The 27,880-nt window shown below is 42.5% G+C and overlaps 1 protein-coding gene across 2 annotated transcripts in view; it reads right to left on the bottom strand.

Moving 5' to 3' along the window:
* Nucleotides 1–27,880, bottom strand: part of ppil2 (peptidylprolyl isomerase (cyclophilin)-like 2) — a 392,675-nt gene that overhangs the window by 287,902 nt on the left and 76,893 nt on the right. For both annotated transcript variants that reach the window (XM_088000184.1, XM_043716075.2), the window contains exons 7-8: nt 22,534–22,625; nt 456–545 (exon numbers count right to left, since the gene is read on the bottom strand). In XM_088000184.1, the coding sequence (XP_087856310.1) occupies nt 456–545; nt 22,534–22,625 (182 nt within the window). The remainder of the gene's footprint in view (nt 1–455; nt 546–22,533; nt 22,626–27,880) is intronic.

Genomic DNA, 27,880 nt, shown 5'->3' with positions numbered 1-27,880 from the left:
CATCCTGGGGATTACTATTGACCAGAAATTGATCTGGATGAGACATGCAAGTACAGTGTCTATAAGAGCAGGTTAGGGGTTAGGAATACTGCAGCAAATAGCTCAACTCCTGATTCCCCAAACTGTCCACCATTAACAAGGTCTAAGTCAAGTCTGTTATGGAATATTCCCCACTTGCCTGTAAGAATGCAGCTCTGACAACATTCAAGAAGCTTGACACCATCTAGGTCAAAGCAGCCCACTTGAGTGGCACCACATCCACAAACATTCAGTCTCCCCACCATTGTACATACTGCTGCTGAGCGATAATCTGCAAGATGCACTGTAGAAATTCATCCACATTCCTCCGACAGCACCTTTCAATCCCATGTTCAAAAACTTGCATTATGCAGAATGAAAAACTGCCCAATTAGTGTCAAAAATACTGATATTAGAGAGCAAAAGAAGCTTTGTACCTGCAACGTGATGATATCTTCCCTTTTGAAGGGCTCATCGTTAAGGAGATCTTTGAAACACTTGGTCTTAATGTTCAGTTGCTCCACAGCCTAAATGAAAAGAAATAAAGTACTAAAAAAGCCTCCGCATACAAACAAAATGTTAGAAGTTTCTTCTGCAAGCTCATTTATGACAGTTACAACAAGTGACCATCATTTCTCCCTCTAAAGGGACCATCAAAGGATGCTGCTCAATCACTCACATGAAATACAAAATTGAAGACCCTTTCTGACGTGGTACAATTCTCCCTATACTGTTAGCTATAGTGTTTTTATGTCTAAAAAATGGTGAAGACAATAAAAAACGTAGCAAGGCCAAAATCAAGAAAAAAAACAACAAAATATCATGGATACTGGAAATCTGAAATAAAAAACTAAAATTAAATGAGCACCTGTACAGAGAAACAGAGTTGACCTTTCAAATCAATAACCTTTCATTTGAATTGGGGAAAGTGATACACGCTTTAAAGTAAATGAAAGAAGGGAGGGGACAATAAAAACAAAATGATCTGTTATAGAGTTGAAGACATTAAACAGATTAGAGAGGACAATTAATTCAGAAAAGGACTGGTAGTGCAAGGCCAAAGGGAGTAGTAATGGGACAAGTCAAACATAACAAAAGAGAAATCAACTATTGCCCGAAAGCAAAACAAGAATAAAACTGAAATCTGAAAAAAAAAAGCTAAAAGGGAGCAGAGGTTATAGAATCCCTACAATGTAGAAGCAGGCCATTCAGCCCATCGAGTCCACACCGTCCCTCCAAACAGCATTCCACCCAGACCCACCCCTTGACTCCAATGATGTGAAATTCAATGTCAAGCTAGATGGCAGCAAGTGCCTAACTGAAAAAGGAGGTGTTGCTCCCTCATGTTTATATTCAGCCCAAATCAGGCAGCTATCTTTTTATCTTCCTGTCATGACAAAATCTACTCTTTGGTCTGTCTCTGCAGGGTCAGAACTGCCTGAACACCAGCTTTAGAACACAGAATAATATAGCACAGGAAGGGCGCTTCAGCCCACGATGCTGTGACGAACATGACACCAAATTTAACTACTCACTTCTGCATGTTCTTAGTCCATATCCCTGCATTCATTGAATATTTATGTTCTTATCTAAAAGCTTCTTAAACGCCTCTGTCATATCTGTCTCCACCACCACCCCAGCAGTGCTTTCCAGACTGTACCATTCTGTGTAAAAAAAGTGCCTCTCACATTTCCTTTGAACTTTTCTCCCTCACCTTAAATGCACACCCCCTAGCTTTAGACATTTCAGTTCTGGGAAAAAGATTTTGACTATCAACTCAAATCTACACATCTCATAATTTTATAGACTTCTGTCAAGTCTCCCCTCAGTCTCCGCCGCTTCAGAGAAAATATCCCACGTTTTTCTAGCCTCTCCTTCGAGCTCATGTACATCTAACGCAGGCAGTATCCTGGTAAACCGATTCTTCACCCTCTCCAAAGCCTTCACACACTTCCTGTAATGTGGCGACCATAATTGTATGCAATAATCAAAGTCTTATAAAACTGTAATATGACATCCTGAATCTTGTACCCAATTCCTTGACTAATAAAGGCAAGCATGCCATATGCCTTCTTTACCACCTTGTGGGAGCTATGGACTTAAACCACAAGATCCTTCTGTACATTACTGCTCTTCAGGGTCCTGCTATCCTTAACATTTGATCTCCCAAAGTGCAGCATCTCACACTTAACTAGCTTAAGCTCCATCAGCCACTTCACTGCTCACATCTGTAACTGATCTATATCCGCTGTGTTCTTTGACAACCTTCTACACTATCCACAATCCCACTGAACTTTGTATCATCTACAAACTTACTAACCCACATTTTCATCCAAATAATTTATATATATCTCACAAACAGCAGAGGTCCCAGTACAGATTCCTGAAGATCACCACTAGTCATGGATCTCCAGGCTGAAAAACACCCTCCACCGCTAACCACTGCCTTCTACAGGCAAGCCAATTTTGAATCCATGTGGCCAAGTAACCACGGATCCAATGCTACAATAATTTAAAATACTTATTTTGATAGAAACTTGTTCAGAATTTACTGCAGTCAGTTTTGCAATCAGATGATGTCAGGTTTAGTTTAGAAAGCAACGTTTGTTTTTTTATAAATGCCAGCAATAAAAAGCAGTCAAGTTTATCTTTTTTATCAACCATGGAAAATCAAAAGCATTAAAATGGACTTCATCAAATAAGAATAAGAATTCCATATCACCAGGACCTTTCTGCTGCTTCAGAAAAGCTTGAGGATTGGCCAGTGAATGAAGACTATATTATTAGCCTGAAATCATTTGGTAATAGAGGTAACCAAAATTACACCACTGCAAATACATTTAGTGATCTTCAGCACAATAAACTCTGACATGCATAGCATGTGCCAATCCCAAGCAATACACAGTGAAGTATAATATGGTTCAATATTGCTGCAGGATAACATATCAACTTAAACCAAAGGATGCCAGCACAGAGGTTTGCCATCTGTTACTGTGTAACACAACATTTGCTCATCAGTGGATGTCACAAATAAACGCCATAACTACCACCAAGATACTACTATTACTGCAATTTATACTGGCATATCAACAGCTCAAGTGTTATTCAGACATAAAGGCATAGTCCAATATGTCATTTATAAAGACAAGAGTTAATGGGGACAAATAGCGACACAGAAAACACATCATTTCAGCTGTTTATTCCAGAGACTGTGTCTGTTGAAGTTTTACAACATTGGTAGAAGTTGTTAGGAAACAGGCAAGGAATGTCTGCACGGAATGGAGAATGCCTTTGCGAATGTAATCACCTATTCAAAATGGAATTCAAAGGTGGATTTTAATTCAATTAACTAGAATAGAAAGGATATTCCAATACGAAGGAATCTACAAAGCTTGATTGAAATGAGAGGAGTTGTTTCACTGCTTGGAGTTTTATTTTAAAAATAGGTCTTCAAACAGAGAGGGGCAATGGATGAGCAAACATCTAGGTAAATTTCAAAAGATGGTTTAATAAAAAACAGTGCTGCAATATCGGGATTTCTTATATACTCTATTGGATAGAAAAAGTAGTGCAATAGTTAGGGACAGAGAGAATTTCTGAAATGTGCACAGCACAGGAAAAATTTCTCTATCAATGTGTTTCCAATTCAACACGGATAAAAAGGAATAGGAATCTGGTTCTGAGAAATGAACAGGGCAAGGTGCGTACATGACAGTAGCAAATCATCTTCTAACAGTCATCACAACTTAGATTTCAGTAACTGCAGAAAGAAGCTTAACAAAGATGGTAAATATATTCAACTGGAGAAAAGCTAACGGCAGTGGTTGGAGAACGAGCCCTGAAAAAGTGTAATTAGAAAAAGCAATTGCAGGGTGAACTGGTAACAAAGGAATAGTGGGCATTCAGGGAAGATATGTTTCAGGTACAAATTAGGACTATTCCTTTGAAATAACAGATTGGGCATCCACATCTAATGTGCTCTCGATATTAAATGTAAAACAAAACAGAAAAAAGGAGGCTTATGCCATATGCCAGGAGCAAAAGGCAGTTAATAATCAAGAATATTATAGAAAGTAAAGCATGATAAAATTGAGATCAGAGGCAAGAGGAGATTAAGGGAACAGATTACCAGATAATAATAAATTGAGCCCAAAAACACCAGTCATTCCCCCGTTGTTATGGAATGTATCCTAGGTCACTGAAAGAATCAAATGTAGAAATAGCAAAAGGCATTGGTTACAATGCTTCAAACACCAATGTACTCAGTTGCACAGTACAAGAGGGCTCAAGAGCTGTAAATACTACATCATTATTCAAGAATGGAGAGAATGACAAACCAGGAAACTATTAGTAGTGCAGAAGTTCTTTGAAGGGATTAATGTCAATTGAAAGGATCATCAAAGTCAAAATAAAACTTCATTTGGAAAGGTATGCATTAATCAAGGAAGGCAAGCTTGGATTTGTTACAGGTAAATCAAATATGACTTTACTCATCGAATTCATTGAGGAAGAAACAAAGAAACTTGATTAAAGTGGTGCACTTGATGTTGCATGTACAGACATTCAGAAGGCATTAAACAAACTACACACAGGAGGTTTTATAAAAAGTTGGAATTGAGGGGATGATAGGATTACGAATCTAACATTGGCTTTGTAATGGGAAGCAGAGTGTCCTGTTCGATAGAGGTTTTCAGATGCAGTTTTGAGTCCATTAATATTTTGAATTGTTATAAACAGCCTAACCAATTATAAAGTTTTACATCAGCCATAAATTTGACAATGTAATAAACAATATTAAGGATAGCTGTACGCTTCAGGATGGTGAAATGGATAGAATCATGACAGCTGGGGATAGGTGTGAAGAGACTATAAGGGAAAGAGCTATATATGACATGGTATGCCAAGGTGTAGATAAGCAGTGAACTTGATCTACAGAAAAATACAAACCATTAAAGGTGACATGGAGAGTAGATAAGGGGATTAAAAAGCATACGGGTTACTGGTTTTACAAATGTAGGCATAGAACATAAAAGCAAAGAGATTATGCTGAAAGTTTTTAAGGTACTAGTTAGACATTAGCTGGAGGCTTCACAATTCAGTAATTAAAGATATTAGAAATAAATAATCCATAAAAAGTTTCAAGAGGGAGTATTTGAAGATGACTTACAGGGTTACATAAAAAATTTGAAATATGAGCCTAAGCACAATTACTCTTTCATACAGCCAGCACAAGTACAGTGGGCACGTAAATGTTTATGATCCTAAATCATTGTGGTTATCCTGATAATCAGAATCATATTGGTTACATCTTCAGAACAAAGAATACATGACTAAATGTTCAACCCTTATCCTACCCTTCCACAAAGGAAATGATGTTGCTACTGTCTGGTTCACCAACACCCTAATACGAGAAACAGGACAAGGAAGAAGCCATATGGCCGCTTAGGCCAGCTCTGCTATTTGCTAAGATCATGCCTGATCAGATTTGGCTTTAATTCCAATATCCCGGTTCCCTCCACATAACTCTCAAACCTCTTGACGATCAGAAATCTGTCTCAACCTGGCTTGATATATCAAAAGCCCAGTCTCCTTTGCTCTCTGGGTTTGAGAATTCCAGAGATCAGAAGTTTAAAAAACCCATCTCCTTAAATAGGAGATTTATTCTTTTGAACTGTGCTCTCTGGTTCTAAATTTCTCCATTAGGGAAAACATTATTTCAGCATCTACCTGTTAAGCCTTCTCAGAAGTTACATGTTTCAGTAAGATCACCTTATTATTCTAACTCCAGTGAATATAGAGTCAAATGATTCAAATGTTTCTCATATGACAACTGCCCCAGGAATCAGTCAAGTGAACGCTCTCTGAACTGTTTCCAATGAAAGTAAGTTGCTCCTGAAACAAAGGAGATTAAAACTGTGCACATGACTCCAGTCGCATTCTCATTAATGTACTGCAAATTATAGCAAGACCTCCCATTTATACTTCATGCTGTTTGCAATAAAAGTTAACAGTCTATTTGCCTCTTTAATTACTGCATTTCCTATATGCTAACCTTTTGAGACTCATGTACAAGCTCATCAGATTCTATTCTATTACAGGGAGAAAGTAAAGACTGCAGATGCCGGAGACCAGAGTTGAAAAGTGTGGTGCTGGAAAAGCGCAGCAGGTCAGTCAGCATCCGAGGAGCAGAAAAATCGACGTTTCGGGCAGAAGCCCTTCTTCATCCTAAAAGAAGGACTTATGCCCGAAACGTCGATTTTCCTGCTCCTCGAATGCTGACTGACCTGCTGCGCTTTTCCAGCACCACACTTTTCAACTCTATTCTTTTACAGCATTCTGCAACTCTTGTTTAAATAATATACTGCTTTTCCATCTTCCCAAACTGGACAGCCTTACATTTTCAGTCCTCACATCTTCCCACCTTATACATTATCTGTCCAATCTTTGACCGTCTAAGTAACCTACCTTTATTTCTTTCCAGGTCCTTTATGGCCTCCCCACGTACTGCCTTCCTACCCATCTTTGCATTGTTAGTTATTTGACTACAATACCCTCTGGTATCTTTATCTAAATAAGTAATATAGATTGCAAAGAAACAATGCCCAGCAGCACTAGCTACTGCTTGCCAACCTGTAAATGACCCTTTTACCCAAACTGTTTTCTGTTAGCTTGTCAATTCTTTATCTATGCTAATAAAATACCCCCTTCACCACTAGCCTTCACCTTTATATAGTACCTTGCTTTAAGAAATACAATCTACTGTTCCCCTTTGTCCATCCTATTTGTTGCATTCTCAAAGGACTCCTTAATAGAACTGTCAAAAATGATTTCACTTTTATAAAATCATGCTTACACTGCTATTAAGGAGCTACAATCTACACATACCAGAGACTCCTTTCCCTGCCATTTCTCACCTCCAAGCAAACTGATTACACATCATAAGTTTCCAAGCAAAGATAATTTCTCAACAGTGTACTGATCGCATCTTTTATAGACAGAGTTACCCAACTTCCTTTCCCATACTTCATATACTTTCAGAAAACAAATCTTTGAATATCCAGTACGTAGCCGTGGTCACTTTGAAACTATGGCTCTATTGTAGCCATCATATCATACCAATTCATATCTAGTAATGTTATCAATTTGTTCATCTTTATTTGAATGCACACAGCATTCATCATTAAAGCCTTTAATTTTCTTTTTACGTTTTTGCCCTTTCACATAAAAACATAGAAACTAGGTGCAGGAGTAGGCCATTTGGCCCTTCAAGCCTGCACCACCATTCAATACGATCATGGCTGATCATGCAATCTGAGTATCCCATTCCCACCCTCTCCCCATGCCCCTTATCCGCAAGGGCTACATCCAACTCTCTCTTGAATATATCTAATGAACTGGCTCCAACAGCATCCTGTGGGAGAGAATTCCACAGGTTCACAACTTTCGAGTGAAGAAATTCTTCTTCATCTCAGTCCTTACCCCTTGTTCTGGACTTGCCCAACATTGGGAACATCCTTCCTGCATATAACCTATCCAGTCCCATCAGAATTTTATATGTTTCTATGAGATCCCCTGTCATTCTTCTAAATTCCAGTGAATACAAGCCCAGTTGATCCAGTCTTTCTTCTTATGACAGTCGTGTCATGCCAGGAATCAGTCTGGAGAACCTTCGCTGGACTTCATTAATCGCAATGCCCTTCCTTAGACTAGCAGACCAAAACTGCACACAGTACTCAAGGTAGGGCCTCACCAAGGCCCTGTACAACTGTAACAAGATAGCTTTACTCTTATACTCAAATCCTCTCACTATGAAGGAGACAATACCATTAGCTTTCCTCACTGCCTGCTGCATCTGCATGCCATCCTTCAGTGACTGTTGCACCATGACACAGAGTTCTTGTTGCACCTCACCTTTTCCTAAACTGCCACCATTCAGGTAACAATCTGCCCTCCTTTATTGTTGTGACCAAAATGGATAACACCTCACATTTATCCAAATTATATTGCATTTGCCAAGTATTTGCCCAAACAGCCAGTCTGTCCAAGTCACTCTACAGCCTCTTAGCATCCTCCTCACAGCACACACTGCCACCCAGCTTAGTCTCATCTGCAAATTTGGAGATACTGCATTCAATTCATTCCATTTAATGCACATTGTGATCAGCTGAGGTCCCAGCACTGAACCCTGCACCACCCACTCATCACTGCCTGCCACTCTGAAGAGGATCCATTTATTCCAACTCTCTGCTTCCTGTCCTCCGAACAGTTCCCTCTCCATGTCAATACAATACCTCTAATAGCATGACCTTTAATTTTCCGTCACATCCTCAAACAATTTCAGAAGATTTGGCAAGCATGACTTCCCTTTAATGAACCCATGCTGACTAGGATTGATTCTGTCTCTGCTTCTTAAATGCTCTATTATTACATCCTTAATGAATTTTCTCTCCACCGATGTCAGGCTAACCAGCCCATAATTCCCCATTTTCTCTCTGTCCCCCCTTTTCTAAAAAGTGGAGTTATATTAGCTAACCAACAGTCCACTGGAACTCCTTCAGAGTCTACAGAATGCTGGAAAATGATCACCAATGCACCTGCTATTTCTACAGCCACTTCCTTAAGTACTCTAGGATGCAGAGCATCAGGCCCTGCCGATTTATCAGGTTTTAATCCCATCAATACCATTTCCTGATTGATAAGGATTTCCTTCACCTCTCCTTCATGCTTGACATTCTGTCCCCAACACTTCCTGAAGATTATTTCTGTCCTCCTTAGTGAAGGCAGATTTGGTCAACTGGTCTGCCATCTCTTTGTTCTCCATTATGAATTCACCTGATTCTAACTGCAAGGGACCTACATTTGTCTTCACCAGTCTTTTTCTCTTCACATATCTGTAGAAGCTTTTGTAGTCAGTTTTTATGTTTTCAGCAAGCTTACTTTCATATTTTATTTTCCCTTTCCGAATTAAACCTTTAGTCCTCCCCTCCCAAATCTTAAATTTCTTCCAGTCCTCATGTTTGCTGCTTTTTCTAGCCAATTTATATGCCTCCTCTCTGGCATTAACACTGTTCCTGATTTCCCTTGTTAACTATGGTTAAGCCGTCTTCGCGGTTTTATTTTTATGGCCCCTGATAGGGATGTACAACTGTTGAACTTCATCCATGTCTGGATTTGCAGAATTACATTTTATTTTGCTCAAAACCTGCATGAATCAATGTAAGATTTTGTAAATCCATTTTTTAGATTAGAATTAGTCTGAACATTGTGACACAGGCAGTCTCACACAGGGTACCTCACACCTTAAATGCATTGTCTGGGCCGGCAGGACAGTAATTGTTAAAGTTCACTTGAGAATGTAACTTCTAAAAAAAGGTCTGCAATTTCCATATGAAGAACTGAAATCGACATGTTCATTCTAAAAGATGAGAGACTTAACAAACAATCTGGGTCTTTTTCAATATATAATTTCAGTAACATCACACTGTCAACTTTTGCTATGAATTCTGTGTTGTACAATCTTACACTCCACAACCACCTGATGGAGGAGCAGCGTTCTCAAAGCTAGTGTTGCCAAATAAACCTGTTGGACTATAACCTGGTGTTGTGCGATTTTTAACTTTATTACTTATGTTTGCGTGTGTTTGATGTAGCATTTTTAAAAACTTAAAAACACTTGAGGAAATCTTATAATTTGGCTCATTCATTTTGAGCTAATTACTTACATTTAATTGAAGTGCACTAGCTGTGTGCTAAAATGAAATAAAACTATTTGTTACACTATTTGTAGTTGTGAGTGGATGGGTTAGGGGTTTGCAGTTTCAATTGAAGAGACGTTTAAAAAAAAAAATCAGGAAGAAATGAAACAGCAGAGGCGCACAGCAGTTTGGGGTGAACTATAATGCAAATGTGACAGGAAGGGGTAGAAAATACATAAGGAGCAGAAATAGCAACAGCAAGTGGAACAGAGTAAGTAGTAATGGTAAAGTCGAGGGCTCATTATCTGAATGCATGCCACATTTGTAATAAGATAGATGAGGTGACAGCACAAATAGAAATAAATGAATACAACTTGACAGCTAACATAGAGATGTGGTTGCTGGGTGACCATAGAGTCATAGAGGTGTACAGCATGGAAACAGACCCTTCAGTCCAACTCGTCCATGCTGACAAGATATCCTAGCCTACTCTAGTCCCATTTGCCAGCACTCAGCGCATATCCCTCTAAACCCCTTCCTATTCATATACCCATCCAGATGCCTTTCAATGTTATAATTGTACCAGCCTCCACCACTTCCTCTGGCAGCTGATTCCAAACATGCACCACCCTCTATGTCCCTGTTATATCTTTCCCCTCTCACCTTGAACTTATGCCCTCTAGTTCTGGACTCCCCCACCCCAGGGAAAAGACCTAGTCTATTTATCCGATCCACGTCCCTCATGATTTTATAAACCTCTATGAGGTCACCTCTCAACCTCCAATGCTCCAGGGAAAACAGCCCAGCCTAATCAGCCTCTCCCTATAGCTCAAATCCTCCAACCCTGGCAACTTCCTTGGACATCTTTTCTGAACCCTTTCAAGTTTCACAACAATCTTTCCATAGCAAGGAGACCAGAATTGCACACAATATCCCATAAATGGCCTAACCAATGTCCTGTACAGCTGCAACATGACCTCCTAACTCCCATACTCAATGCTCTGACCAATAAAGGAAAACATACTAAACACCTTTTTCACTATCCTATCTACCTGCAACTCCTCTTTCAAGGAGCTATGAACCTGCACTCCAAGATCTCTTTGTTCCCCAACACTCCCTAGGACCTTACCATTAAGTGTACAAGCCCTGCTCTGATTTGCTTTTGCAAAATGCAGCACCTCGCATTTATCTAAATTAAACTCCACCTGACACTCCTCAGCCCATTAGCCCATCTGATCAAGATACCGTCGTACTCTGAGATAACCTTCATCACTGTCCAGTACACCACCAATTTTGCTGTCATCTGGTAACTTACTAACTATACCTCCTATGTTCACATTCAAATCATTTATATAAATGGCGAACATTAGTGGACCCAGCACCGATCCTTGTGGCACACCACTAGTCACAGGTCTCCAGTCTGAAAAACAACCCTCCATGACCATCATCTGCCTTCTACCTTTGAACCAGTTCTGTATCCAAATGGCTAGTTCTCCCTGCATTCCAGAAGATATAACCTTGCTAACCAGTCTCCCATGGGGAACATTGTCAAACACCTTACTGAAGTCCAAATAGATCACGTCCACCACTCTGCCCTCATCAATCTTCTTCGTTACTTCTTCAAAAAACTCAATCAAGTTTGTGAGACATGATTTCCCATGCACAAAGCCATGTTGACTAACCCTAATCAGTCCTTGCCTTTCCAAATATAAGAAAATCCTGTCCCCCAGGCTTCCATCCAACAACTTGCCCACCACCAATGTCAGGCTCACCAGTCTATAGTTCCCAGACTTTTCCTTATCCCCTTTCTTAAATAGTGGCACCATGTTAGCCAACCTCCAGTCTTCTGACACCTCACCTATGACTGTTAATGATACAAGTATCTCAACAAGGAGTCCAGCAATCACTTCCTTCGCTTCCTACAGAATTTGAGGGTACCCCTTATCAGGTCCTGGGGATTTATCCACTTTTATGTTTCAAGACATTCAGCACCACCTCCTCTGTAAAGTGGACATTTTTCAAGATGTCACCATCTATTTCCCTACATTCTATATCTTGCACGTCCTTCTCCACATTGAAATTACTCGTTTAGTATCTCCCCCATCTCCTGCGGCTCCACGCATAGGCTGCCTTGCTCATCTTGGAGGGGACCTATTCTCTCTGTAGTTACCTTTTTGTCCTTAATGGTATTTATAGAAACCCTTTGGATTCTCCTCAACCCTATTTGCGAAAGCTATCTCATGTCCTCTTTCTGACCTCCTGATCTCCCTTTTAAGTACACTCCTACTGCCTTTACACTCTATGGGTAGATAATGCTCTAGAAGAACATGCAAAAAGGAATAGATGTGGATTTTTTTTAATAAAGCATTTTATCAGTGTAGTATGAGGAGTAATACAGATGCAATAGATTGGGGTTTGGAATCGGTATTGTGATGAGGAATCAGTTTGGGTGGAGTAAGGAACAGCAAGGGATGGGTGTGTGCCATCTACAGATCAACAAAGAAGTGCATAATATGGAGCAAAGTACAAATCAGGAAATAACGGAGGCACGCCAGAATGGCACCACAACTATCATGGCTGATTTCATGCTGCACGTTGACTGGAAACATCCGATGGGAAAGGGTAAATTGAAGAAACATCTGTGCATCAGAGATTGTTCTTAGCATAGAACATTGTCCAGTCCTGGAAAACAGATTACTTCAGATTTAGACGATAAACACAGGGGTAGAAATTAGGCTATTCAGCCCATCAAGTCTGCTCTGCCATTTAATCGTGGCTGGTAAGTTTCTCAACCCCATTTCTCCCACTTTCTCCCCATAACCCTTGATCCCTTTGCCAATCAAGAACCTATCTATCTATCTCAGTCTTAATTTTACAGCATGACCTGGCCTCTGCAACCTCATGTGGCAGTGAATTCCATAGATTCCCCACTCTCTGGCTGAAGAAGTTTCTCCTTATCTCTGTTCTAAAAGGTCTTCCCTTTACACTAAGGCTACGCCCTCAGGTTCTAGTCTCTCCTATAATTAGAAACATCTTCCCAATGTCCACTCTGTCCAGGCTGTTCAGCATTCTATCTTTCTAAACTCCATAGAGTATAAACCCAGAGTCTTCAAACACTCCTCATATGTTTTCATTCCTAGGACCATTCTCGTGACCCTACTCTGAACACAGTCCAGGGCCAGTACATCCTTCCTGAGATTATGGGCCCAAAACTGTGATCAATACTCCAAACATGGTCTGACCCATTTAGTGATGGGTTATGAGTGAGAATTAATAAGAGATCATGAAGTTAAGGGTAGTGGGTTGTGATCCCAAGAATTTCTAATTCAGGCTGAGGAAGAGTAATTTAGGGCCCTCATCTCATCTGGTCCACTATTTGATCATGGCTGATATGCTTCTCTTCCCCATTCTCCTGCCTTCTGCCCGTAAGCTTTGATCCCCTTACTAATCAAGTATCTATCTACCCCTGTCTTAAATACACTCAATGATTACACCTCCACAGCTTTCTGCAGTAATGAGTTCTACAGATTCACCACCCTCTGTCTGAAGAAATTCTTCCTCATCTTGGTCCTCAAGAGTCTTGCCTTTTGTCTCAGGCATTGCCCTGTTTTACTCATGGAAACATCCCCATATCCAATATCTGGGCCTCTCAGCGCTGTGTAAGTTTCAATCAGATTCCCCCTCATCCTTCTAAACTCCATTGAGTATAGACTCAGAATTCTCAATCACTCCTCATATGGCAAACCCTTCATTCCCGGGTTCATTCTTGTAAATCTTCGCTGGACTCTTCAAAGGCTAGCACATCCTTCTTTTGACACGTGGCCCAAAACTGCTCACAATGTTCCAAATATAGTCTAACCACAGCATAATACAGCCTCAGCAGTACACTCCTCCTCTTGTATTCTAGCCCTCTCCAAGTGAATGCTTACATTGCATTTTCCTTCCTAAATGCAAACTGAGCCTGCATGTTAATCTTAGAAACCTGAACTAGGATTCCTTAGTCCCTCTGTGCTTCAAATTTAGAAAATTGTCCATGCCTCCATTCTTCCTTCCAAAGTGCATAACCTCACACTTCCCCATTGTATTCCATCTGCCACTTCTTTGCCCAATCTCCTAGCCTGTTCAAGTCCTTCTGTAACTTCCCCGCCTCTTCAACATTACCTGTCCCCTCACCTATCTTTGCGTCATCAGAAAACTTAGCAACAATGTCCTCTGTTCCTCTATCCAGATCGCAGTGTATAATGTAAATAGTTGTGGTTCCGACACTGACCTTTGTGGAACTCCACTAGCTGTCAGTTCGCATCCCAAAAAAATCCTCTCTATCCCCATTTTCAGCCTTCTTTCAGTCAGCCATTCCTCTATCCTTTCCAGTACTTTATCCTTAACTCTAACCTTTTTCTTATTTCACAGCATTCAGTGTGGCATCTTGTCCAAGTCCTTCTAAAATCCAAATAGATCACATCCACTTTGTCGAACTTGTTCATTACTTCCTTAAGGAATTCTAACAGACTGGTCAGGCATGACCTCCCCTTCACGAAGCAGTACTGACTTAGCCCTCTTTTATCATGCACTTCCAAGTACTCTGCAATCTCATCCTTAATAAGAGACACTCAAATCTTAACTGCGACCAGGCTAACCAGCTTAAAATTTCTTGCCTTCTGCCTCCCTCCCTTTTTAAACATTTTTCAATCCTCTGCAGCCCTCCAGTGATTCCTGAAAAATCTCCACCAATGCCACCACAATCTCCTCAGCTATCTCTTCACAACTCTGGGTTGTAGTCTGTCTGGTTCAGATGATTTATCTACATTCAGACTTTTGAGCTTCTCCAGCGCTTTCTCTTCAGTGATGAACTCTACACTCACCTCTGCCCCCGACTCACTTGAAGTTCTGATATGTTACTAGTGTCCATAATGAAGACTGATACAAAGTTCAGTCTATGTCACTTCTTTGCTCCCCATTGCTACTTCTCCAGCAGAATTTTCCAGTGATCCAATCCCCATTCTTGCCTCTCTCTCACTTTTGATGCATCTAAAAAAAACTCGCACAATCTTCTTTTTTATATTACTCACGAGTTCACCTTCATGTTTCATCTTCTGCCCACTCCCTTTTTTTTTGGTTTTCCTCTGCTGGTTTTAAAGACTTCATCATCATTTTGTCTTCCTACTGATCTTCACCACATTGTGTGTTTTTACTTATGCTTTTATGCTGTCCCTGACTTTCTTTCTCAACCATGAATGCCTTATCCTCCCCTTAGTAAGTTTCTTCTTTCTGGGATGAATTTGTGCTTTGCCTCTCAAATTATCCCCACAAATTCCTGCCATTGCTGCATCACTATCTTTCCTGACAGGCTCCCTTCCAACCAACTCTGGCCCCTTCCTCATGCCCTTCTAGTTACCTCTACTCAATTGTAACACCATTACATCTGATTCGAGCTTCTCCCTCCCAAACTACAGGGTGAATTCTGTCATATTATGGTCAATGCCTCCCGACAGGTTCCTTCACCTTAAGCTCCCTAATCACATCTGCCTCATTGCACATCGCTAAATCCAAAATTGCCTCTTCCCCTGTGGGATCTACCACAAGATACTCCAAAACACCATTTCATAGATTCCACAAATTCATTTTTTTTTAAAACGTTCGGCTACAAACCTGAATTTCCCAATCCACCTGCATACTGGGTCTCTCACAGCTATTGTAACTGTGCGTTTCTTACATGCCTTTTCTATCTCCTGATTTATTTTCTGTCCCACATCACGACTAATGCAAGGGGGCCTATACATAACTCCCATCAGGAAGTTTTTTTATTCCTTTGTGCTTCTCAAATCCACCCACACCGATTCTACATCTTCCAACCCTACATCACTTCAAGCTAACAATTCAATTTCACTTCTTACTAACTAGACAACCCTGGCCCTTCTGCCGAAATAAACAGGGAGACCATTGATTATGCAAGTAAACTGGCAATAAATGTAAAAACAAACAGGAGCTCCTAAAGGTACATGAAAATAAAATGAGGAGCTAAAGTAGGTGTGGGACCCTGGGAGAATGCAACAGGAGAGTTCATCATGGAGAACAGGGAAGTGCCAAATAACTTAAACCAATATTTCACAAAGGTCTTTACGGAAGAGAATGCTAAAACCATCTCAAAGATGCCAGATAAATAAGGTGCTACAGGAAAGAAAGATCTCGTAGCAGCTTTTGTCATGACAGACAAAGTAATAGGACTAATGGCGGACAAGTTGCCAAGCACTGCTTTCTCTTTTAAACATTTTTGAACAGGAGTAGACCATTCAGACCATCAAACCTGCTTTGCCACTGAATACAACCAGGGCTAATCAAAAACTTAATGTCTTTTACATACATTATCCTCATAGCACTTTACAACATGGACAGATTTTTGACTATTTATCTCTACTTGAAATATACTCAGCTGTCTGGAGTAGTGAATACCAAAGATTACTATCATTAATAAAAAATACTGTTCATCTCAGTCTGAAATAGCAACCCCCTCATTTATAAATTGTTTTCCTGGTTCTAAACTCCGAAACATCTTACATGAATCTATCCTGTCTATCCCTTTAAGTACTTGGCCCAGTTTGCCTAACGTCTCTTCAAGGGACAGACCCACTATCACTGGAATAAATCTGGTAAACCTTCGTTTTACTGTCTCTGAGTCAATATGATTTTTACGGAGATAAGGAGACAAAAACTGTACGGATGTGGTCAAACCAAAATCTATTTGACTGAAGCAAGGCTCCAATACTCCCGTACTCAAAACCTCTTGCACTAAAGGCCAACATTCCATTAGCCTGTTAACTTGGCTACACCTGCAATGATTAACTGATGAGAACAACCAAGTTCATTTGCACGTCTACATTTTCTAACCTGCTACCATTAAAGAAATACTCTATTCATCTGATCTCCCTCCCAAAGTAGAGAAGCTCCATTTTTCCACATTATATTCCATCAGCCATGATTTTGCACAATCAATAAGCTTGTGCAAATATTTCTGAAAATGTTTTACAACTCCCTTACAACACATTCCAGACTAACTTTGTACCATTTCTAATTTAGAATTATTACACTTGCTCTTAACAAATCATTGGCATATACTGCGAATAGATGGGGCTCACTACTGATGCTTGCAACATCCCACTACTCAGTCTGACGACACAAGAATTTTTTTAAAAATTTGCCTATGGGATATGAACACAGAGTGAGAGAAAGAGCAAGAGACAGAGAGAGAGCGCGATGCGTGTGTGAGAGAGAGAGAGAGATGTGAGAAACAGCACGATGTGAGAGATACAGAGAGCGCGAAGTGTGTGAGAGAGAGAGCACGATGTGAGAGAGATAGCGAGAGCGAAGTGAGTGAGAGAGCGAGAGTGGGAGTGAGAGAGCGCGGTGAGAGAGAAAGATCAAAGTGAAAGAGAGAGAGCACGATGTGAAAGAAATCACGATGTGATAGAGAGAGCGAAGTGCGAGAGAGAGAGAGAGCGAAGTGCGAGAGAGAGAGAGAGCGAAGTGCGAGAGAGAGAGAGAGCGAAGTGCGAGAGAGAGAGAGAGCGAAGTGCGAGAGAGAGAGAGAGCGAAGTGCGAGAGAGAGAGAGAGCGAAGTGCGAGAGAGAGAGAGAGCGAAGTGCGAGAGAGAGAGAGAGCGAAGTGCGAGAGAGAGAGCGAAGTGCGAGAGAGAGAGAGAGCGAAGTGCGAGAGAGAGAGAGAGCGAAGGGCGAGAGAGAGAGAGAGCGAAGTGCGAGAGAGAGAGAGAGCGAAGTGCGAGAGAGAGAGAGAGCGAAGTGCGAGAGAGAGAGAGAGCGAAGTGCGAGAGAGAGAGAGAGAGCGCGAAGTGCGAGAGAGAGAGAGAGCGAAGTGCGAGAGAGAGAGCGAAGTGCGAGAGAGAGAGCGAAGTGCGAGAGAGAGAGAGAGCGAAGTGCGAGAGAGAGAGAGCGAAGTGCGAGAGAGAGAGAGAGCGAAGTGCGAGAGAGAGAGAGAGCGAAGTGCGAGAGAGAGAGAGCGAAGTGCGAGAGAGAGAGAGCGCGAAGTGCGAGAGAGAGAGAGCGCGAAGTGCGAGAGAGAGAGCGCGAAGTGCGAGAGAGAGAGAGCGCGAAGTGCGAGAGAGAGAGAGCGCGAAGTGCGAGAGAGAGAGAGCGCGAAGTGCGAGAGAGAGAGAGAGAGCGCGAAGTGCGAGAGAGAGAGAGAGCGAAGTGCGAGAGAGAGAGCGAAGTGCGAGAGAGAGAGCGAAGTGCGAGAGAGAGAGAGAGCGAAGTGCGAGAGAGAGAGAGCGAAGTGCGAGAGAGAGAGAGAGCGAAGTGCGAGAGAGAGAGAGAGCGAAGTGCGAGAGAGAGAGAGCGAAGTGCGAGAGAGAGAGAGCGCGAAGTGCGAGAGAGAGAGAGCGCGAAGTGCGAGAGAGAGAGAGCGCGAAGTGCGAGAGAGAGAGAGCGCGAAGTGCGAGAGAGAGAGAGCGCGAAGTGCGAGAGAGAGAGAGCGCGAAGTGCGAGAGAGAGAGAGCGCGAAGTGCGAGAGAGAGAGAGCGCGAAGTGCGAGAGAGAGAGAGCGCGAAGTGCGAGAGAGAGAGAGCGCGAAGTGCGAGAGAGAGAGCGCGAAGTGCGAGAGAGAGAGAGCGCGAAGTGCGAGAGAGAGAGAGCGCGAAGTGCGAGAGAGAGAGAGAGCGAAGTGCGAGAGAGAGAGCGCGAAGTGCGAGAGAGAGCGCGAAGTGCGAGAGAGAGCGCGAAGTGCGAGAGAGAGCGCGAAGTGCGAGAGAGAGCGCGAAGTGCGAGAGAGAGCGCGAAGTGCGAGAGAGAGCGCGAAGTGCGAGAGAGAGCGCGAAGTGCGAGAGAGAGCGCGAAGTGCGAGAGAGAGCGCGAAGTGCGAGAGAGAGCGCGAAGTGCGAGAGAGAGACAGCGAATTGCGAGAGAGAGACAGCGAAGTGCGAGAGAGAGACAGCGAAGTGCGAGAGAGAGACAGCGAAGTGCGAGAGAGAGAGAGCGCCGTGCGAGAGAGAGAGAGAGCGCCGTGCGAGAGAGAGCGCCGTGCGAGAGAGAGCGCCGTGCGAGAGAGAGCGCCGTGCGAGAGAGAGCGCCGTGCGAGAGAGAGCGCCGTGCGAGAGAGAGCGCCGTGCGAGAGAGAGCGCCGTGCGAGAGAGAGCGCCGTGCGAGAGAGAGCGCGTGCGAGAGAGAGCGCAAAGTGCGAGAGAGAGCGCAAAGTGCGAGAGAGAGCGCAAAGTGCGAGAGAGAGCGCAAAGTGCGAGCGAGCACTAGGAGCGAGACAGCGAAGTGCGAGCGAGCACTAGGAGCGAGAGCGAAGTGCGAGCGAGCACTAGGAGCGAGAGCGAAGTGCGAGCGAGCACTAGGAGCGAGAGCGAAGTGCGAGCGAGCACTAGGAGCGAGACAGCAAAGTGCGCGAGAGAGCGAATTGCCCGAGAGAGTGAAGTGTGAGAGAGCACTAGGAGCACGAGAGAGTGAAGTGCGCAAGAGACCGAAGTGCGAGAGAGCACTAGGAGCGAGAGCGAAGTGCGAGCGAGAGCACTAGGAGCGAGAGAGAGCGAAGTGCGCGAGAGAGAGCGAAGTGCGCGAGAGAGAGCGAAGTGCGCGAGAGAGAGCGAAGCGCGAGAGAGCACTAGGAGCGAAACAGCGAAGTGCAAGAGAACGCAAAGTGCGAGAGAGAGAGAGAGAGAGCGGAGCGCGAGAGAGCGGAGTGCGAGAGTGTGCATAGTGCGAGAAAGAGCGAAGTGAGGGAGCGCGAAGCGCAACAGAGAGCAAGAGAGTGCAAGTGTGAGAGAGCGCGAAGTGCGAGAGCGCGTGCGAAGTGCGAGAGCGCGTGCGAAGTGCGAGAGCGCGTGCGAAGTGCGAGAGCGCGTGCGAAGTGCGAGAGCGCGTGCGAAGTGCGAGTGAGAGCGCGAAGTGCGAGCGAGAGAGCGAAGTGCGAGCGAGAGAGCGAAGTGCGAGCGAGAGAGAGCGAAGTGCGAGCGAGAGAGAGCGAAGTGCGAGCGAGAGCGCGACGTGCGAGCGAGAGCGCGACGTGCGAGCGAGAGCGCGCGAAGTGAGAGCGAGAGCGCGCGAAGTGAGAGCGAGAGAAGAGACAGAGACTGGAGATAGAGAGCAAAGTGAGTAGGAGAGAGCGAAGTGAGTAGGAGAGAGCGAAGTGAGTAGGAGAGAGCGAAGTGAGTAGGAGAGAGCGAAGTGAGTAGGAGAGAGCGAAGTGAGTAGGAGAGAGCAAAGTGAGTAGGAGAGAGCAAAGTGAGTAGGAGAGAGCAAAGTGAGTAGGAGAGAGCAAAGTGAGTAGGAGAGAGCAAAGTGAGTAGGAGAGAGCAAAGTGAGTAGGAGAGAGCAAAGTGAGTAGGAGAGAGCAAAGTGAGTAGGAGAGAGCAAAGTGAGTAGGAGAGAGCAAAGTGAGTAGGAGAGAGCAAAGTGAGTAGGAGAGAGAGCGAAGTGAGTAGGAGAGAGAGCGAAGTGAGTAGGAGAGAGAGCGAAGTGAGTAGGAGAGAGAGCAAAGTGAGTAGGAGAGAGAGCAAAGTGAGTAGGAGAGAGAGCAAAGTGAGTAGGAGAGAGAGCAAAGTGAGTAGGAGAGAGAGCAAAGTGAGTAGGAGAGAGCAAAGTGAGTAGGAGAGAGCAAAGTGAGTAGGAGAGAGCAAAGTGAGTAGGAGAGAGCAAAGTGAGTAGGAGAGAGAGCGAAGTGAGTAGGAGAGAGAGCGAAGTGAGTAGGAGAGAGAGCGAAGTGAGTAGGAGAGAGAGCGAAGTGAGTAGGAGAGAGAGCGAAGTGAGTAGGAGAGAGAGAGAGAGCGAAGTGAGTAGGAGAGAGAGAGAGAGCGAAGTGAGTAGGAGAGAGAGCGCGCGATGTCGACGAGAGCGCCACACCGACGAGAGCGCCACGCCGACAGACAGAGAGATAGAGACACAGAGAGACAGACAGAGACAGAGACACGCACAGAGAGTGAGACACACACACAGTGAGACATGCACAGAGAGACACACATGCACAAAGAGAAAGACACACACAAAGAGAAAGACACACACAAAGAGAAAGACACACACAAAGAGAAAGACACACACAAAGAGAAAGACACACACAAAGAGAAAGACACACACAAAGAGAAAGACACACACAAAGAGAAAGACACACAGAGAACGTAACATAGAGAGACAGAGAGAGAAAGAAAGAGAGAGAAGAGACAGAGATAGAGAGAGAAAGGGGATCAGCTTGGAGTTGTTTCTTTGGGTCAAGCAACTTGTCTGGATCCCCAGCTAAAACCAAACTAAAACCAAAACCAGAAAAATCCCTGATCTGAGAGAAATGGTCACTTCTTTCTCATTGTACAAGTGCTTCTTAAAAAAAAAACTTAAAAGTTTTTTCAAGTAGATAAATCCAGACATATCAGAAGCTCTACCTTTACGACCACTCTTGAAAAAAAATACAAGGACAGAATAACATGAAATGAGCTGCCAGAGGAAGTGGTGGAGGCTGGTACAATTGCAACATTTAAGAGGCATTTGGATAGGTATATGAATCGGAAGGGTTTGGAGGGATATGGGCCAGATGCTGGCAGGTGGGACTAGATTGGGTTGGGATATTGGATAGGTATATGGAGGATAGTGGGTTAGTATAGGTTAGGTGGGCTTGGATCGGCGCAACATCGAGGGCCAAAGGGCCTGTACTGCGCTGTATTCTTCTATGTTCTATGTTCTATATCTGGTCGGCATGGACAGGTTGGACCGAAAGGTCTGTTTCCATGCTGTACATCTCTATGACTCAATGTTGAAGCAGCAGCATCGTCACAACTTCCACTAGTGCGGAAGTTCAAACTAGGGAACACAGTTACAGGAGCCTGGAATTCTCTAGCCCACAGAGTTTAGATTAGATTAGATTAGATTCCCTACAGTGTGGGAACAGGCCCTTCGGCCCAACCAGTCCACGCCAACCCTCCAAAGAGCAACCCACCCCCCTTCTGACTAATCCACCTAACACCATGGCCAATTCACCTGAGCTGCACTTTGGACTGTGGGGGGAAACCAGAGCACCCGGAGGAAACCCACGCAGACACGGGGAGAATGTGCAAACTCCACACAGGCAGTTGCCCGAGGCTGGAATCGAACCTGGGTCTCTTATGCTGTGAGGCAGCAGTGGTAACCACTGAGCCACCGTGGAGGCTAAATCATTGAAAGTATCTAAAGAGGTGGTAAGTAGATATTTGACATTTCAAGGAGTTGAGGGTCATGAAGAGCTGCCACGAAAGAAGAATTAAGGCAGATCAACCATGATCTTGTTTAATCACAAGATAGGTATGAAGGTCAAATGATCTGCTCCAATTTCCTATGTTTTAATATTCTTTGAAATTTGCTTGGCTGAAAGACAAACCTTTTAAGTGTACGAAAAATAAATTGTGTGTTAAAGAGCTTTCAAACTTTAGGGAAAGAAAATAGTCTAAATCAATCAGAGTATCGCTGGAAAAGCAAAATAAGTTGAATGTTAAAACAAAAGAAAGGAGGAAGAAGGAAAGAGTGTAAGGAAGAAGGATACAAAGCTTAAAAATAATTATGACGGTTCTCAGAATTTTGTTTTGTAGCTTATGGTTCTTACTCAACAATATTTGGCTTGAATATTAATATCACATGAGCCCCTGAGAGTGATGAACTGCTGAAAGAGTGGTTTACCTCAGCCTGATAGAGGGAGAACTGGGTGGTTTGCACAACACAGCTAGACTCAGGCTAATCAACTTAAATTTAAACTGGTTAACTGACAAAGAAAACCAGAAATCAGATGAAAACGTCCGGAATAACGTGATCAGAGAAATCGTTGAGAACTGGTCTGTCAAAGCAAAGTTACCTACCTCATGTGAATAGACATTTCCAGTCGTCTTGATAGCCAATATATGTGAGTTGTTTGTGAAGACAGAGTACATCACTGGACAATGGTACTTTCCTAAGAAAAGGGAAACAGTCACTACAATTGCTCCTTTCTATAACTGGCAGACTTTGAAAATCAATCTTTATGAACAGAATTGAACATCATTCCACAAATAAAAGCAAAACACTATGGATGTTGGAAATCTGAAATAAACAAATGCTGGAGCAACTCAGCAGATCTGGCAGCAACTGCAGAGAGAAAAGACAAAGTTAGCATTGAGTCCGATATGGCTCTTCTTCAAAGACGTCCAACATGTGTTCTTTTAGTGAATTTGTACCAAATACAGAAAATAACGATTGTTTCATTATGAAAAATGAAATTAAGTGAAAAGCAGCACACTATCATCTTTGGGCCATTAACAGCAGAATGCAAAGCCTTTTTAAAATTACCCTGGTTTGGATGAAATTATTTGAGAGCAATTTTAATTTAATTAGCTGTTCTGATGATCATTTGCAGAAATATTAAAAATCCAAGTATTCAAATAAGGTTGTAACATTCAGTACGAATGTATAACATTTTAAAATAGCTAGCACAATGAGATGATTTAATAAGTACTGTGCCTTCTGCCTCAAGTCCAGTATGAACTGAATGAGCTGAAAGGCTTCATTCCATGCAGTAATGGATTTCTAACTGCCCAAACACCTGTTGCAGGAAAATACCAGGTAACCTATGCACCACAAAAATTCAATTCACCCATCTTCCTATACATCAGCATTTAACAATTATTAAATTATAGGATTCAAAGGGCAAAGTAAATGGGGAAATAAACTCGGGTGTTTTGAGTATGGACTTTAAAAGTGCATATCAAGAGTGAAGATTTTATCCTGCATCATGTTTGATCATTTTCTGTGTTGCTGGTTTACACATGCCTTAAGAGACTGTAAGATTGCTTCTCTTTGACAGTTGCTGAAGGAAAGTGCCCAAAATATAGGTGGAATATAAAACTATCCAGGTACATGCAATTTCAATAAATTAACCAATCTTTTGTTGTTAGTATCACATCATATTCACAGAAAAGAATATGCTTAGAGATTGGACATGTGAATTTGTATAGTAAACATGGGGAAAGTAAATTATATTTACTGTCTGTAGTACATTTACATGAGGAAATTTTGCTTGCAAGAAGATTGGACACTGTTTAAAAATGTTTATAGTTATTGAAAAATGAAATTAGAATGTGTTTCCTACTGTAGTTAGGTCTCAAATAACAAATATCACCACATGACCATGATACTTTGCATATTTAATTATTTTTACACATTCACAGGATGTGGGCATCACTGGTCTGGCCAGCATTTATTTCCTATCCCTAATTGCCCTCAAGAGGATGGAGGTGAGCTTCCTTCTTGAAAAGAGGGTGGTACATGTATGGAATGAGCTGCCAGGGGAAGTGGTGGAGGCTGGTGCAATTAAAGCATTTAAAAGGCATCTGGATGGGTATACGAATAGGAAGGGTTTGGAGGGATATGGACCAGGTGCTGACAGGTGGGACTAGATTGGGTTGGGATATCTGGTTGGCATGGACAGGTTGGACCGTAGGGTCTGTTTCCATGCTGTACATCTCTATGACTCTATGACACTGCAACCCAAATACCTGATGGTGGAGGGAGTGAATGTTGGTAGTATTATGTGGGGTGGTAAATTAAGCAAGATAATTTGTCCTTGATAGTGCCAAGCCTTTTGAATGCAATTGGAGCAGAGGTACTGTGTGCTCAACTTTGCAAGTATTACAGCTGGATGCAGGGGGCAACTGTCCCTCAGCAAAGAAATGTATGCGACAGCCATTTATCTACACTTTTAAGAGATTTGTTCTGGCACAGCCTGGAGGAAGAAGAATCATTGGAAAAATCTGTACTGCTGGTGGTGTATATAAGAAATATTCTAAAAACAGAGGAAAGCTTTGACTGCTATAAGAAGCGTTTGCTATAAGAAGTGAAATTGTGTGGAAAGTGCGATGTGTGTGAAAAGTATAAAAGGGTAACGTTCTCCCTGTAGTTTAAAGTACAAATTGCTATTTGTTACAGTAAAAGTTTTAAAATGTGCTTTGTCATGTCATTCTTTCAGCTAATGATTGAAGTGATGAATCTCCTTTGAAAAGTTATCAGTCTCTGAGGACATGGTAACACTAGTGAATACAGAAGAATTGATGGTAGGTACTAGAGATAGGAATTATAATAGAGAAGAGAGGAAGTCAGTGCTTCACCAAAGAGAAAATTTATAATGGCAGTGAGGATAACAACCATAAGCGAAGTTAGGTTATCAGCTGTTCAAGGGAAATGGAAGTGCTGATGGACAGGTGATACATTTGATAAGTTTGATCAGGGAAGGAGGGAAGATGGAGAAAAAAAGTGTAAGGAAGTAGCCAAGGGGCAGAGAGGAAGAAAAATTGTTTGCTAGAAGTGAGAATGAATAAGGGAGAGGTGAGTAAGTGATGAGAAAGATTGATGCGAGTTGGCCAGCCGTATACTGGATACGCTCAGGTTTAGGTGCGAAAATCAACTGATGAGCAGGATAAACATGAATACTGAAATCCAGTTTGATTTGATTCGATTTATTGTAATCATGTGTACTTAAGTATAGTGAAAATCTGTTTTTGCGAGCAGTGCAGGCAGATCACAATAAACAAGGACATACAGATCATAGAGTGGTTAGACAGAGTGAGGCATTCAAATCACACTGAACAGGAGGTGCGAGAAGCAAGACCAATATTCTTTCAGAGTGATGTGAAGTTAGAGAGAGTCCATTCATCAGTCTAACAACGGCAGGGAAGAAGCTGTTCCTGCACCTATCTGTGCGTTACCAAGCTTTTGTATCTTCATGATGAAAAAGGTTGTAGGAGAGCATTACCAGGGGTCTTTGATGATGTTGGCAGTCTTTCTGCAGCAGCCAAAAGTATAAATGAAGTCCATGGGTGAAAGATTGGCTTCCGTGATGGTATGGACTGTGCACACAACTTCTGTCGTTTCTTATGGTCCTGGGCAGAGCAGTTGCCCTACCAGACCATTATTCACATGGGTAGCATGCTTTCTGTGGCGCATCTGTGAAGGGTCCTTATGGACATGCCGAATTTCCTAAGTCACCTGAGGAAGAAGAGGCATTGTTGTGTCTTCTTGACTATCGTATCTACATGAGAAGTCCCAGGACAGGTCGTCGGTTATTGTCACTCCTAGGAACTTGGTGTTGTCAATGCTCTCAACCTCCACTCCTCTGTTGTAGATGGGGCATGTTCTCCCCCTTTCTTTCGCAAGTCAATGATCAGTTCTTTTCTTTTGCTAACATTGAGAGAGAGAGAGAGGTTGTTACCAAGACACCAAGCCCTCTATCTCCTTTGTGTTCTGACTCATCATTTGATATCCATCCTACCATGGTGGCGTCATCAGCAAACTTGTAGATGGCAGTCATTTAGAATTTGTCTACGCAGTCGTGGGTGTACAAAGAGTACAGAAGGGGGCTGAGAACACATTCTTGGGGGGGCTGCAGTGTTGAGGGTTACCATAGAGGAGGTGCAGTGGGGAGTAGCCTATCTTCACTGGTTGCAGTGTATGGGTCAGGAAGGTGAGGATCCACCAGCGCAGGGCATTCAGTTGTGTGTGTTCAGGAACATGGGAGTGTATACTTTGCTGTCTGCAACAGGATTTATCTTTGGAATTAGGAGTCACTATATTTGACTTAAAAAGGAACATTTGAAGAAGGAGTTTCTTAACAACAAGTAATATTTTACTGACAACACCTCTTAGTTAGTGCCATTTTATAGTATTTAAAGCTTTGCAACCTTTTTTGGTTACCTTTTTTGTTACTGTGAAGGCAGCCAATTCATAAAGTACTTGAAAACAATAAGTCAAATTCAACAAAATGGCCCCTTCCAGTTTAGCTTCAGTAGGTTGAAATCAAAATATAATAAGAAAAATATGTATTTTTGTTGTCTTACAAGAAGGCTTTTTTGCCTCAAAAATGCAATTTATCATTTTCCTTTAAAATGGCTGAATTTGTTAAAACTGCGACTCTAAAAAGACAATTGCGATTTTGTTTTAAACAGCAAGGCTGATAGATAGACTAGCCTGCTGCAAATTCCATAATTTTGCTTTCTACAAAAAAGGGATGGAAATGGATAATAAAGCCCCTGAGGAGCATGAGAGACCTACCATTTCACATCACTCTGAAATTTCTCAGTATTTATGGGATGAGATATTAAAAATCAATTACCTCTTGTGAAACAGTAACTGCTGCAGACATGCACTAACAGAATTTCTACAGAACATATAAAAGGGAAGGTACTTCAGGCCTTACCAAGCATGAGGGAATTGAGACTAAGATAATGCTGTTTTGAAGACAGATTGTGAAGGTGTCTGTCTCTCTGGATGTGGTGTGCAAGGCTGAAAAATGACCAACTGAGACAAATCCAGCAAAGAACCAAGATCTCTTAAAACATGGAACTGTGTTCTATAACTAACATCCAGAAGAGCAACTACACAGTCAAGACCTTGAACTTTGCTGCATCGTGACAAGTCACAAAACTATGAACCATATATGCCTTTGTTCCAATTTAAATGGACAATAAATCTCTTAGTAAACCTAACCAGGTGGGTCCAGAGGGATGAATAGATGAATACTGACAGTGGAGGGCAAAACTCCAGCCCAAGGAGCATTGGAATAGACAGATCTGGAAAGAATCAGCAAAAGGTGAGCTAAGGTAGGGACAGTGTCTGGCAATTATGCAAAAGTGAAAGAAGCTGTTTTTTTATGAAGGTGATCCGGGATAGAAATTCAGCAAAACATCAATTAGCAGGCTGAGAATGCCAATACAGCAGGCCCCTGAATCCACGGGGTTACGTTCCAAGACCTATCGGGGAAGCCTAAAACCATGGATAGGAGCAAACCCATTCATTTCAATGGGAAATTTACCTTCCTGGCAGCCCCCAGTCCATGGTTCTGGAATGTTCCCTGTAATATGTTTGGGCGGCAGTAAACCGCGGGTAACTGAAACCATGAAAAATGATTCTGCAGATATGGCGGTCGCCCTGTATTCTGGTTCAGTTTGAGACAGTGACTGGGAAGAGGAATGGGTTCAGTAGCAAATTTTGGACTTTATGGCTGGGGTTAAAGATAATGGCTTTAGCTTTACTATTGTTTAACTGCTTAACTTATGGAAACTGTGGCTTTTCAAGATCAGGCATTGCAAATACAATCTAACAACTTGTGCAACGGATCGTAGCAGAGATTTCTCAACAAATCTGAATTAGAGTCATTTACATAGCGTACAAAATGTGAGC

This window comes from Chiloscyllium plagiosum, unplaced genomic scaffold (assembly GCF_037043375.1).
Source record: "Chiloscyllium plagiosum isolate Xiang-an unplaced genomic scaffold, Cpla_swu_hap1 HiC_scaffold_24, whole genome shotgun sequence".
NCBI lineage: Eukaryota > Metazoa > Chordata > Chondrichthyes > Orectolobiformes > Hemiscylliidae > Chiloscyllium > Chiloscyllium plagiosum.
Note: the sequence above shows the minus strand (reverse complement) of the source record. Positions and strands in the feature narration are given on the sequence as shown.